Source organism: Podarcis bocagei (assembly GCF_964188305.1).
Source record: "Podarcis bocagei genome assembly, chromosome: 7".
Lineage (NCBI taxonomy): Eukaryota > Metazoa > Chordata > Lepidosauria > Squamata > Lacertidae > Podarcis > Podarcis bocagei.
This window is the reverse complement of record NC_138132.1, coordinates 1,093,919-1,107,379: the sequence shown is the minus strand read 5'-3', so window position 1 is coordinate 1,107,379 and position 13,461 is coordinate 1,093,919. Positions and strand designations below refer to the sequence as shown.

At 47.5% G+C, this 13,461-nt stretch overlaps 2 protein-coding genes across 3 annotated transcripts in view; both read right to left on the bottom strand.

The window, feature by feature from the left end:
* LOC308590286 (uncharacterized protein) overlaps positions 1-13,461 on the bottom strand; it is a 43,620-nt gene that overhangs the window by 24,241 nt on the left and 5,918 nt on the right. The window lies entirely within an intron of this gene.
* LOC308590321 (uncharacterized protein) overlaps positions 7,719-13,461 on the bottom strand; it is an 84,297-nt gene continuing 78,554 nt past the window's right edge. The window contains exons 4-5 of one of the 2 annotated variants that reach the window (XM_081200269.1): positions 13,062-13,188; positions 7,719-11,919 (exon numbers count right to left, since the gene is read on the bottom strand). In XM_081200269.1, coding sequence (XP_081056395.1) covers positions 10,217-11,919; positions 13,062-13,188 — 1,830 coding nt within the window. In that variant the 3' untranslated portion in view covers positions 7,719-10,216. The remainder of the gene's footprint in view (positions 11,920-13,061; positions 13,189-13,461) is intronic. The other variant, XM_081200270.1, reaches the window with a different exon arrangement.

Genomic DNA, 13,461 nt, shown 5'->3' with positions numbered 1-13,461 from the left:
GATCTCTTTGCTGTTCCTCCATACTCCAAGCCCTTCTCATTTGCACAGCCCTGGTTTCTCTCCCTGACTCTTAATATTCTTGATTAATAACAGTAAAATGCTCAAATTTTAGTTTTTGTGACTGTTGCCAATACTGACTTCCCAGTGATGATGAAAACAGCTACATTCTAATGGAATGTCTGTCCTTTTCCCATTCTCTTCATTATATACCGTGGCTCGCTTTAAAGCAGCAAAGTGGACAGGAGCCACCCACTTTGTGTTTTAAATAGTTTAGTACAACATTTGAGTCAGATTTTTCTTTCTTGTTTTCCTGTGTTTTTTTTCTTGTTTTCTTTTGGTCAGGTGCGTCCTATGGAGCAAAAAATATGGTACTTTACATTTGCTGAGGTGAAATCTCCACCCCCAACATTGCTTGCGGCAGTTCTGCCCTCGCCTGAATCTCCTCCATTTTTAAAGGGAACATCTCTTTTTCATGGGCCATCTTGGCCTCCCTGTCTCTTTCTTCCTGGGCTCATCTCTCTCTCTCTCTCTCTCTCTCTCTCTCTCTCTCTCTCTCCCTGTATCTCTGCTAGATGAAGGGCAGTTGCCATTCTGGCCTCTTCTCTTTCTTTCTCTGCTTCAACCTTAGGCAATTCCAATCTTAGCCTCATCCTCTCTAATTCAATATATTAGGATTCTCCTCAGACGCAGCAGCTGGGTCATCCTGAGTCTCTCTGGCTTGGCGCTTGCTGGTTATTTTCTGACAGGAATTTTTTCTCTTTTTAATCAAAGAACTTCACTCCTTTATTAAACTGGTTGTTCTGTGTCTCTGAGTACGTTTCTGTGTGGGTTTTAACTTTGTATGCCACCCCTGCCACCAATTAATATGCGACGACGCAAGGGCTCTTTTCCCCCTGGCACCCTTGGGCCCGTTCTCTCTCTTAAATATAGTGCACCCACCTCACAGAACACAATTTCCACAAATGCCCTCCAGCTACCTCAGATTATCTTGTGGGGGACTTGCGTGAGGTAAAACTTACTAATTGGGAGTCTCAGGCAGGATTTCTTCAAATAAACATTAACAATTTTATTTAACAAGGAAGTTTATGACATGAGTGGATAGAACTTAGGATAGTTCAGTTTACAATGTTATTTCCCTTCAAGGTTTTCTCTGTTGTTTCACACGTAAGACTTTGGCTCTTAACAAGGTGGCACTTTCTGCCAGTTACCCTACTCCCAAGGTACTCCAAGCCAAAGACCCAAGGGATCTCTGGTTTGGGAGTCTTCTCTTTCTAGAAGGATCTCTCCCCTCCTGACTGGGATGAGAGCTCAGCAGCCGGTCTCTTTCCAGCTCCTCCTTCTCCTGCCTCAGCCTCCCAGTTCATTCCTGGCCTGATTTACTCTCCCAGGACACCACACACTCTCCTTCCCACTAAGCTCAGAGACTCCTTTCTCTAGCTGGCGATCTTTTCCTCAGAGCGGATGTTTCCACCCAGAACCAGCTCCTCTCACTCCCCATCTTCCCCACCTCCCTCCAAAGCTCCTAGCCATGGGGGGAACTGGGCCCAGGTCTCCCCACTTCAGGGCTCTTAGTCCGTCCGCTAAACCACAGTTAGGGCGGGTGTAGGATATTCTCCTAGGTGCCCCAGCCTGGCACTTCTCCATGTTCTTTTCTGATAGATCAAGACGCACGGCAAGGACGTTGTCCGGATGCTGCCCTGAGCTTCTTGCAGCCTGATGCCAACAAACAGGCGTGTGTGTCCTGCCTGTTTATGGGAAGGAAGACAGGCCCTGTGACTGAAGCTCTTTCCACACTCTTGGCACTGAAATCATTGCCCCCCACTGGGAACTCTTTCATGGATCATGAGTTTGGCCTTCTCAATGAATCTCTTTCCACATTTCAAGCACTGATAGGGTTTCTCCCCTGATGATGACAGAAGCCACTTCACCTTCCTGAATCACTTTGGAGATACATTTAAGAAGGCCTGGGCAGTTTAGAGGAGCCTGAAAAAAATATGGGAGGGTGTCTTATCTGTCCTGGAGGATCTTCCCCCCTGCTCAGCACCTTGCACCTCTGGCGGCCCTGCCCCTATGAGGGGATGAGGGGCTGCTGATGGATGGAGTCTGAGAGGGAAGGAGAGCGGTCAGCCCTCCTCCTCCTGTGCATCTGGCCAGAGCCATGGCTGCTTTCCTGAGGCCTTTCCTCTGCTTCTGCCCCCATGAAGGGGCCCTGATGGGAGGCTGTGGGGGCTGCAGACAGGCCAGCCCTTTAAGAGCAAAAGGGGGCCATCTTGGAGGGGGGGTAGGCATAATATTAAGCCTTACTGAGAGAGTCCGAAATCCCCCGATTCTCCTCCATGACTTCCTTATGGAGGGCTCTCTGGTCAGGATCCAGCAATGCCCAGTCCACATCTGTGAAATGGACAGCTACATCTTCAAAGCACACTGGACCCTAAAAGAAAAAGCTTGTCCTCTTAGACAACATGAAGGTGAACTGTTACACTTTGTTGTTTTCTGCCTCTTAATTGATGTTCTGTATTAACTGGATTCTTTTTCTGCACATTTTATGGATGCATATTTAGATGTGTTAATGGAATTATTCATTGTGTATTTTAATGAGGGGCATTAAGAAACTGGTGTTCTTCAAATCATTCTTCTAATCCTGTGCACAAACATTCCCGTTTGCCACATGGAAGGATCCCTTCTTCTGTCCCTCTGTGCTGTTCTTGCCGGGTGGGGAGTGTTGGGATCCCAGAATGCTGTGTGAGATAGTAAGTCTGCAGGCTTGAGTCTGCTAGCTGATGCAACTGGCTGATGCAATCGGCCTGCAATACTTTCTATGCAAGTGCAGGGTCAGAATGCTGTCAGTTGATTGGCAATCCTTGGTTTGAAAGGGAAACCTGTCCAGCAGTAAAGGTGGTGGTGCAGAGGAGTGTGGTCAGAGTGAGAGAGTCTTCCTCTTTGCCTTAAGGTGCAGCCAGGTACTCCGTTTGACTGTATGAACTGCTCCTGTATTATAGCCTGTAGATATTTGTAGATCTAGAGCTCACAATAAATATACTGCACTGAAGAACCTGGAACTCTAAGCATTTCTGCTAAAGCGCCACAAAGATTTCACAACAGGGAGGACCCTCCTGAAGCCTTATAGACATCTCCAAGGTGTGCAGGGGAATGAGAGGGGGAAAGCCCCATTGTGGTGCTGATGGGGTGAATCCTGGCCACTCTTTGGTATGGCGAGTGAACTGCTTAGAAGCCTATTTGAGCCTTCAACCCTCCTTCCTTGGCGGTTCCTCCCACCATTCCTCTGTGTCCACCAGTCCATGACATCCTCTCTCCTCACATGGCCCCTTCCTCCTACCTGCTCTGGGTCCACAGGGGCAGCTTCCCCTCCGCCACCAAGAAAAGATGGACAAGCAGGTCTTGCTGGCCTCGTTCCGTCTCCTGCAAGAGAAGAAGGTAAGTGGGAAGCCAAGAGCGCATGCTTCACTCCGAAGGAAAACTACAGGTGCGCCTTCAAACATGTAGGAGTTGCCACGTAAATATGGACGTTTGTACCCATTTCACATACTAGAGTGCAAAAACACATCTCTCTTTCTCTGGGCTCTTGGTCCTCTGTGAATTCTCCAATAAGATGAAAAGAAATCACAGATCAGTTTCAGAATCCACAAAATGTGTCGAAACAGAGAAAGAACTCCTTCCTCCTTACCCAGAGGCCTCTCTCTGGAGTCCAAGGGAGTCTTCTCTGCCTCAGAGGAATCCGGACCCATTTCTGCTAATGGATCCTTCCCCTGAAAGAGCAACAAGGATTCAAGAGAGAGTGTGGAGAAGGATTAGAAAAGGAGCAGCAGACGCAAACAATTTAGGGCTGTCCAGTATCATTCCTCGGATGCTTTCCAAAAAAGGATGGGCAAATTAGTAGAGAATTGGGGGATACTCTCCCTCCTCTTCTAGAGTTGGCTGCAAACCTCTCGGGGTCCTTTGGCCTCCTGGGAGCAGAACTGCCTGAGCTGCTGGCTCTGCACCTCTGAGCGGAGGGTGTCCTCCTGACCCGCCTCCTGACCCGGGTTCTTCCTTACAGTGTTTTCCCAGAATCCCCCGCTGCTCCCATGTTAGATGGCATGGCCTCTTCCTGCTTCAGGGCCAGCTGAGTCTTGCTCATCCATCTCTGTTCTCTGGACACCTCCAGGAGATCGGAAGGAGTCCCTAGGTCTTCTGCCAAGTTCTGCCTTTCCTACTGAGAGAATCATAGAATCAAAGAGTTGGAAGAGACCACAAGGGCCATCGAGTCCAACCCCCTGCCAAGCAGGAAACACCATCAGAGCACTCCTGACATATGGTTGTCAAGCCTCTGCTTAAAGACCTCCAAAGTAGGAGACTCCACCACACTCCTTGGCAGCAAATTCCACTGTCGAACAGCTCTTACTGTCAGGAAGTTCTTCTGAATGTTTAGGTGGAATCTTCTTTCTTGTAGTTTGGATCCATTGCTCCGTGTCCGCTTCTCTGGAGCAGCAGAAAACAACCTTTCTCCCTCCTCTATGTGACATCCTTTTATATATTTGAACATGGCTATCATATCACCCCTTAACCTCCTCTTCTCCAGGCTAAACATGCCCAGCTGCCTTAGCCGTTCCTCATAAGGCATCGTTTCCAGGCCTTTTTAAAAAATAAATATTTTATTAATTTTTCACAATAGACAAGCATACATAAACAAAGAAAATACAAAATCACAAAAAACAATACAATACAAAAAATACAAACATTAAACACATCAAGGAAAAAGAAAAAAGATAAAAACACATATAGTAACAAAAAACAAAAATTCCCTCTTTCTTAATTTCTCATTTTCAATTAGCTTATTTTCCCGACTTCCTCACGTCTCCCGTTCTTGTATCCCTTTTTAAAAAATTAATTCAGCAAATTCATATCCTATTAATTTATCTGTTGTTAGTCCAATCTTACATTTTACTTTGTTGCTAAAGCCCCTGCGATTCATTTCAATGTCCTTAACATTCATAAATTTTACAGTATTTCTGCAAATAAATTTTAAATTTCTTCCAATCTTCCTCCACCGTCTCCTCTCCCTGGTCTCGGATTCTGCCAGTCATTTCCGCCATCTCCATGTAGTCCATTAGTTGCATCTGCCAATCTTCCAAGGTGGGTAGATCTTGTGTCTTCCAATGCTTTGCAATGAGAATTCTTGCTGCTGCTGTAGCATACATAAAAAAAGTTCTATCCTTCTTTAACACCGATTGGTCTACTATGCCCAGGAGGAAGGCCTCTGGTTTCTTCGGGAAAGTATATTTAAATACCTTTTTCAGTTCATTATATATCATTTCCCAGAAGGCTTTGATCCTTGGGCACATCCACCAAAGGTGAAAGAATGTACCTTCAATCTCTTTGCATTTCCAACATTTGTTATTGGGCAAATGATATATCTTTGCAAGCTTGACTGGGGTCATGTACCACCTATACATCATTTTCATTATATTTTCTCTTAAGGCATTACATGCCGTAAACTTAATCCCTGTGGTCCACAACTTCTCCCAGTCAGCAAACATGATACAGTGGTGCCTCGCAAGACGAAATTAATTCGTTCCGCAATTCTCTTCGTCTTGCGGTTTTTTCGTCTTGCGATGCACGGTTTCCCATAGGAATGCATTGAAAATCAATTAATGCGTTCCTAGGGAAACCGCCTTCAGACCAGGTCCGGGGACAGTCTGTCCCCCGACCTCTTCTGAAGGCTGGGGGGGGGGGACAAGGGCTTTTCTTCCCACCCCCAGCATTTTAAAAAACCCCGGGACAGCGGAGGACTTCTCCCCTGTCCGGGGCGATCTTAAAATGCTGGCGGGCGGCATTTTAAAATCGCCCCGGACAGCGGAGGACTTCTCCGCTGTCCGGGGCGATTTAAAAGCCCCTGGGAAGGCAGGCAGGGGGGACAAAGACTTTTGCCCCCCGCCAGCCTTCAGAAGAGGTCCTGGACCTCTTCTGAAGGCTGGCGGGGGCGAAAGTCTTTGCTCCCCCCGCCTGCCTTCAAAAGCTGTCCGGCCCAGGCTTCCCGGACCTTTCCGCCAGCAGCGGCAGCGCTGCCGCTGCTGGCGGAGACTTGCCGGCATGCAGAAGCCTGCGCGCAGCACACCCAGGCTTCGCGGATCTCTCCGCCAGCAGCGGCAGCGCTGCCGCTGCTGGCGGAGACTTGCCGGCATGTCGAAGCCTGCGCGCAGCGCGCCCAGGCTTCGCGGACCTCTCCGCCAGCAGCGGCAGCGCTGCCGCTGCTGGCGGAGACTCTCCTGCCTTCAAAAGCCGTCCGGGATAGCAGGAAGCGCTTCCCTGCTATCCCGGACTGCTTTTAAAATGCTGGCGCTGGGGAGCAAAGCCTTTCGGCCCCCGCCAGCCTTCCTGGACCTCTTCTGAAGGCCGGAGGGGGGGGGGAAGGCTTTGCTCCCCACCGCTAGCATTTAAAAGAGGTCCCCGGAGATTTCCCTATGGGCTTTCGTCTTGCGAAGCAAGCCCATAGGGAAATTCGTTTTGCGAAGCGCCTCCAAAACGGAAAACCCTTTCGTCTAGCGGGTTTTCCGTCTTGCGAGGCGTTCGTCTTGCGGGGTACCACTGTATTATGAACTATGTCTTGTGCCCCTTTTATCATTGCCGATTTTACTGTTTCTCCCTCAGTATTCCATTTCAACAGCAGGTTATACATTCTCGAAAGTATCTTTACATTGGGTTCTAACAGTTCTGTTTCCAACTTTGATTTTTCCACCTGGAAACCAATTTTTTTATCCAAGTTACAAACCTCTCTTATCTGAAATAATGTAGCCATTCCCGCACCTTCTCCTTAAGCTTGTCATAACTCTGCAATTTCAATTTGTCACCCTCCTGTTCTAAAATTTCCCAATATTTTGGCCATTTGTCTTCCATGTTGAGTTTTTTCAAAGCTTTCGCCTCCATAGGTGATAGCCACCTTGGAGTTTTGGATCGTTTCCAGGCCTTTGACCATTTTGGTTGCCCTCCTTCGGACACGTTCTAGTTTGTCAGTGTCCTTCTTGAACTGTGGTGCCCAGAACTGGACACAGTACTCCAGGTGAGGTCTGACCAGAGCAGAATACAGTGGCACTATTACTTCCCTTGATCTAGATGCTATACTCCTATTGATGCAGCCCAGAATTGCATTGGCTTTTTTAGCTGCCGCGTCACACTGTTGGCTCATGTCAAGTTTGTGGTCAACCAAGACTCCTAGATCCTTTTCACATGTACTGCTCTCAAGCCAGGTGTCCCCCATCTTGTATTTGTGCCTCTCATTTTTTTTGCCCAAGTGCAATACTTTACATTTCTCCCTGTTAAAATTCATCTTGTTTGTTTTTGCCCAGTTCTCTAATCTGTCAAGGTGCCAGAGAATCCAGTAAAGCAAATGCATTCTTCTACTACAAGATTGATACACAGCCAGGAGAAGGGAAATGTTCCCTGGGCAAGCATGGGTGAGTCTGAATCACAGCCCAGACTCGGAGTTCAAGCACTATATTCCCATATTCGTAAGGCAGACTTCTGTCTTTGTTCTGAGGGCAACTCCCTCCCCCTTCAGAAGCATGGCTGCCTCCCACTGGGGGGCCTGGAGCCATCGCTAGCCCTCTGCTCCTCCCTGAATTGGCCTCATCCTCTTCTCAAGCCATCTCTTCCTCTTGTGGGAGGGAGTTCCATGGGTCTAACTGTTAAGTTGTGGGTGAACATATCAGACGACACAATAATTCGTCAAACAGCTCTTGTTTATTCACAGGCCAGAACAGAACTGAACTGAAGGGTTCAGCCAGCCTGCTTATATAGAGCTCCACTACAACACAATGGTAACCACTTTCTGTCCAATCACTGAACATCACTTTCAATCCCTTATTTGCATATGTGGAACTGAGTGAAAACTATCTACAGAATCCCCCTGCTGGCCCAGGGTGAGAATTTCAGTACATAACACTAACTGCGCACTGCGAGATGGAAGGACTTTGTTTAGCACAGAGGCCATTTTTTTGTGCCTCAAGATGCTTCCATCTGGCTATACGTGCTCACCTCATGGAAATGCAGAATCTAAGGCATGAGTTGCAACAGCATGGAATCACCTTTCCAGAGGCTGTGTAAGCCTTCATGATTCTACATTCTTTGGGTTCAAGTTGGGAAGCAATTGCCAGCCAGCTTGCTGTTTTGCTTCAGCAAAGACCCCCTGACTTTTGATTGTTAAATCTCAGTCTGTAGTGCATAGTGCCATTCAAATAGCGTGCTATGCATTTCAGAGCTTTCCAGTTCTTAACAGTAGGATTGTTGATGTGTCTGCTTAGCAAATACGTGCTTACTGCAGTGTCAGGTCTTGAACATCTAGCAATGAGGTTTAGTTTGCCTAGCACACTTCTGTACAGTGTAGTGTCAGAAAATGCTTCTTCAGTATCATCTACCTGATAACCTGTTGTCATCGGTGTGTCTACAGGGTTAGCATCCATCAGGTTTAGTTTGGTTAACACATCAGCAATTTTCTGTGACTGTAGCAAGCGGTCTCTTGAATGCGAAGGAAGACTTGCAGACCTCCTGTTACTTGCAGCCTCCCTGGCTTTGCAGAGGAAGGGGAGCAGAACCTCTTAGCCCTGGCTTGGGGATCCCCTTGCAGGAGCTGAGCAGAGTCCCCACAGATTCGTCTCCTGCAGCCCTGGGACACCCCCGCCCCACTTCTCCCCAATGCACCCTATGGCAAAAAAGAGAGGAAACTCCCCAGATGCCAGAAGGGAAACTGAGGCAGCTCCTGCAGAGGAAATGAAAGCCCCCTCCCCGTCTTGCAGGGAGGATCCTGGGAAGGAGGGAGGGGCATTTGCTTGAGAGGGCCTCGTCCCCCCCCCCTATTCCCTGTCCTCTCTAGGAATGTAGCTCAGTTCCTTTTAACTCTTGCAAGGTGGAGCAAACCAAGCTCACATTCTCTCTCTCTGACTCTTCCAGAAATGAACCTGAACAAGGTAGGAGAGCTCAGTGGGTAGAGCACAAATCTCTTTGATCTCAGGCTCTTGGGATCGAGCCCCAGGCTGGGGAGAAGATTCCTGGCTGGCTGGGGGTGGGCTAGATGTCTTTGGGGGTCCCTCATCATGACTCCCTGGCCCTCGTGGCTGTTCTTCTGAGCCCTTGAAAAGCAGAGCTCGCCCTGCTCCCTTCTCTCTCTCAGGAGCCAGGGCCCCAGAGGGGTCTTCTTTGGGGGACCCTCCCCTGCAGCCCTGGGACCCCCCATCTCCCCAAGGCCACTCACAGGATTCCAGAAAGCGCCCCCAGGCAGCACTTGCAGAGCAGAGAGACAAAAGCCTGGATGGGGGTGGAGCTTGTGCTCTGGGGAGCCTCCTCCCTTTATTCCTCTCTAGGAAGCCAGCTCGGTGCCCCTTAACCCTTTTGCTGGTCCCTCTCTCCCGGCGGATTTTTATCTCACTAGCTGCTCAGAGAGCAGCTCAATGGTTGTTTACATCATGTGAGTGTCTGAGAGCGTGAGACAGGAAATCTCAGCACTGTGAAAAGTTACTTTTGCTTCTGTGTGAAGTGCGCTCTTCTGTTCTGCTGCTCAGAGAGAGCAGACATGCAGGTGGATTCTCTGTGTATAGACAATGAATAAAGTAATTTATAGCTACTGATTGTCTCTTTCTTCTGCAATGAGATGCCAGAAGACGAGTGTGCTCCTTTCAGGAGGGAGGGGTTGCTTATTACCAGTCTCTCTGGACTGAGGAAGATTTACAGTCAGAGGGTGACCACCGGAGAGATGCCTCGGTGTCTTGGGAAGGTGGTGGCCTTCCCAGGCGTTTTTCCAACACCCCGGGCGTGGTGCAGGCGCAGAGCTCCTCCATCCGGGGACCTTGGGGGCCTGGCGAGCTTCTTCCTCTGTGGGGAACAGATTTCTGTACACCCTTTGCTTCAGAAGCCAGAGGAAAACTCTACAGGTGTTTGGCTCCAGGGTCCCTTGAGAGAGAGTTGTTTCTCTCTGAGCAAAGAGGAAGGAAAAGGGGGTCCTGCAAGAAGAAGAAGAAGAAGAATAGGAAGAAGAGGAGTTTGGATTTGATATCCCACCTTTCACTCCCTTTAAGGAGTCTCAAAGCGGCTAACATTCTCCTTTTCCTTCAATGAGAAACGAACTTGTCCAAGCCTGTCTTGATTTTAGCTTTTTCAGCCAGCTCTAGGTCCTTTTAAGAGCTCCAACTGTATTTTTTTAGAGAACTTTAAAAATGAGACCAGACTTTCATAAATCCCTCCGATCACACTCTTGGCACTGATAGGGCTTCTCCCCTGTAAGATTTCTCTGATGGGAAGTGAGACTTTCTTTCCTGTTGAAGCTCTTTCGACATTCCAAGCACTGATACGGTTTCTCCCCTGTATGAATTCTTTGATGGACAATGAGACTTTCTTTCCAGGTGAAGCTCTTTCCACACTCCAAGCATTGATAGGGTTTCTCCCCTGTATGAATTCTTTGATGGAGAGTGAGACTCTCTTTCCTGGTGAAGCTCTTTCCACATTCCGCACACTGATATGGTTTCTCCCCTGTATGAATCCTTTGATGGGAAGTGAGCTTGTCCCTCTGACTGAAGCTCTTTCCACATTCCAAGCACTGATACGGTTTCTTCCCTGTATGAATTCTTTGATGGACAGTGAGACTCTCTTTCCTGGTGAAGCTCTTTCCACATTCCGCACACTGATATGGTTTCTCCCCTGTATGAATTATTTGATGGGAAATGAAACTGTTCTTTCTAATGAAGCTCTTTCCACACTCCATGCACTTACAGGGTTTCTTCCCTGTATGAAGTCTACGATGAGAAGTGAAACTGTGCTTTGGAATGATGCTCTTTCCACATTCCGCACACTGATATGGTTTCTCCCCTGTATGAATCCTTTGATGGGAAGTGAGATGGGCCCTCTGACTGAAGCTCTTTCCACATTCCATGCACTGATATGGTTTCTCCCCTGTATGAATTCTTTGATGGGAAGTGAAACTGTGCTTTCTAATGAAGCTCTTTCCACATTCTGCACACTGATATGGTTTCTCCCCTGTATGAAGTCTACGATGAGAAGCGAGATTGGCACTGTGATTGAAGCTCTTTCCACATTCCAAGCACTTAAAGGGTTTCTCCCCTGTATGAATTCTTTGATGGGAAGTGAAACTTATTTTCCAGGTGAACTTCTTTCCACATTCCAAGCACTGATACGGTTTCTCCCCTGAATGTATTCTTTGATGGACAGTGAGACTTTCTTTACAGGTGAAGCTCTTTCCACATTCCAGGCACTGATAGGGGTTTTCCCCTGTATGAATTCTTTGATGGGAAGTGAAACACTTTTTCCAGGTGAAGCTCTTTCCACATTCCAAGCACTTAAAGGGTTTCTCCCCTGTATGAATTCTACGATGGGAAGTGAGGTTGCTGCTTTGACTGAAGCTCTTTCCACATTCCAGGCACTGATAGGGGTCTTCCCCTGTATGAATTCTTTGATGGGAAGTGAAACACTCTTTCCAGGTGAAGCGCTTTCCACATTCCACGCAGTGATATGGTTTCTCCCCTGTATGAATTCTACGATGGGAAGTGAGGCTGCTGCTTCGACTGAAGCTCTTTCCACACTCCAAGCAGTGATAGGGTTTCTCTCCTGTATGAATTCTACGATGGGAAGTGAGGATGCTGCTCTGACTGAAGCTCTTTCCACATTCCAGGCACTGATAGGGGTTTTCCGCTGTATGAATTCTTTGATGGGAAGTGAAACACTTTTTCCAGGTGAAGCGCTTTCCACATTCCACGCAGTGATATGGTTTCTTCTCATGGGGATTTCTTTGATGGGAAGTGGAATGGGAGCTCTGACTGAAGCCCTCTCCACAGTCTGAATCCTGATATGGCTCCTCCACCGTGTGGATTTCGTTGTGGTCTCCCTTGTTCTTCATTTCCAATTCATCACCACCTGAAACTAAGAGGCAAACGGATTAGAGTCTCGGGAAGAAGTGCAGCCCCAAATTATGAAACAATGCTAATTAATGCTTGTGACAGAGAAAGAACTGAAGGGATTTAGATGGGATAAAGGGATAAAGGATTTATATTCCTTTTGTTATGTATAGTTTCGTATACAAATCAAGTTGAATATTAGATGTTTTCTCTCTCAAGTTTTTAAAAGTACAGCTTAACCTGGTAACGTCATTTTGTTCAGATTTAAATATGGATCTGTACTATCTTCATAAATAAAATGTGTTTTCATTATTATCTAAAAGGTGGCCAATTTCTTTAGTGGCTAAAAATTTAATGATGATGTGCATCACCTTAAACCAATTTTCATAAATTCTTGACATCACAGAATGCAGCAGAAACTTGTCATATCAGCATTATTATTATTATTATTATTCAAGTTTCCTTACTTAAATGTTACATTATTGTGAGAAGTTACAGGGAACGAGGCAGGGGGCCTTCTCAATAGGGGAACCCACCCTGTGGAACGCCCTCCCATCAGATGTCAAGGAAATAACTATGCAACTTTTAGAGGACTTCTGAAGGCACCTCTGTATTGGGAAGATTTTAATGTTTGATTTTTTTTCCCTTCTATTTGTTGGAAGTTGCCCAGAGTGGCTGGGGCCACCCAGTCAGATGGGCAGGGTAAAAATAATAATATTATCATTATTGTTACTACAGGGTTCACTGCCTGAGATTCAAAAAGTCTGGCTCTGTTTTGTGATGGAATTTGTTTAGTTCAGTCGTGGAATCTGTGCCATCTCCAATGTCAAGCGACTCTTTGGTCAACCAGAGAGAGACAGAAGCAAGAACAAAAGCAAGAAACTTGCCTGAAGCTAATTCAACATCCCAAATCACTCTGAATCCTACATTTAAGAAGGCCTGGGCAGTTCAGACAGCCTGATCGTGGTTTTAAACGGCAGAACTGGAGGAAGAATATTCACAGGGAAAACAATCACTAGCCATCCATCCAAGGTTTGCTGTGGGAGTGTTAACATCCCAGGTGCTGTGGGTGGCGCTGTTGAGCCCCATCGAAATATCAGAGGTTCGTCACATAGAGAGATGTCTTGATTTACAAAACAGATAGGATGATCCAATAGGGAGCCTTACCGAGAGAGTCCAAGATCCCACGATTCTCCTCCATGACTTCCTTATGGAGAGCTCTCTGGTCGGGATCCAGCAACGCCCACTCCTCGTCTGTGAAATGGACAGCTACATCTTCAAAGCACACTGGACCCTAACAGAACAGGAAAAAGGCTGTCCTCTTAGAGAACATTCACTTGGCTCTGTTGTTTTCTACAGCGGCCAGACCCCTCTCTGCCTTCCTCATCCCTCCTCTCTCCTGCTGCAGCTTCTGCCTGGGAGTCTGGGCTGCTCTCTGCCACAGACTCCCTCTGCTCCCTGAGCCCTCTTCCCTCTCCAGCTTCAGACCCCTCCTCCTCCTCCTCCTCCTCCCAGTCGGCTCCCTCTTCTCTGGCTCCTCCCACCATTCCTCTGCATCCAACTGTGT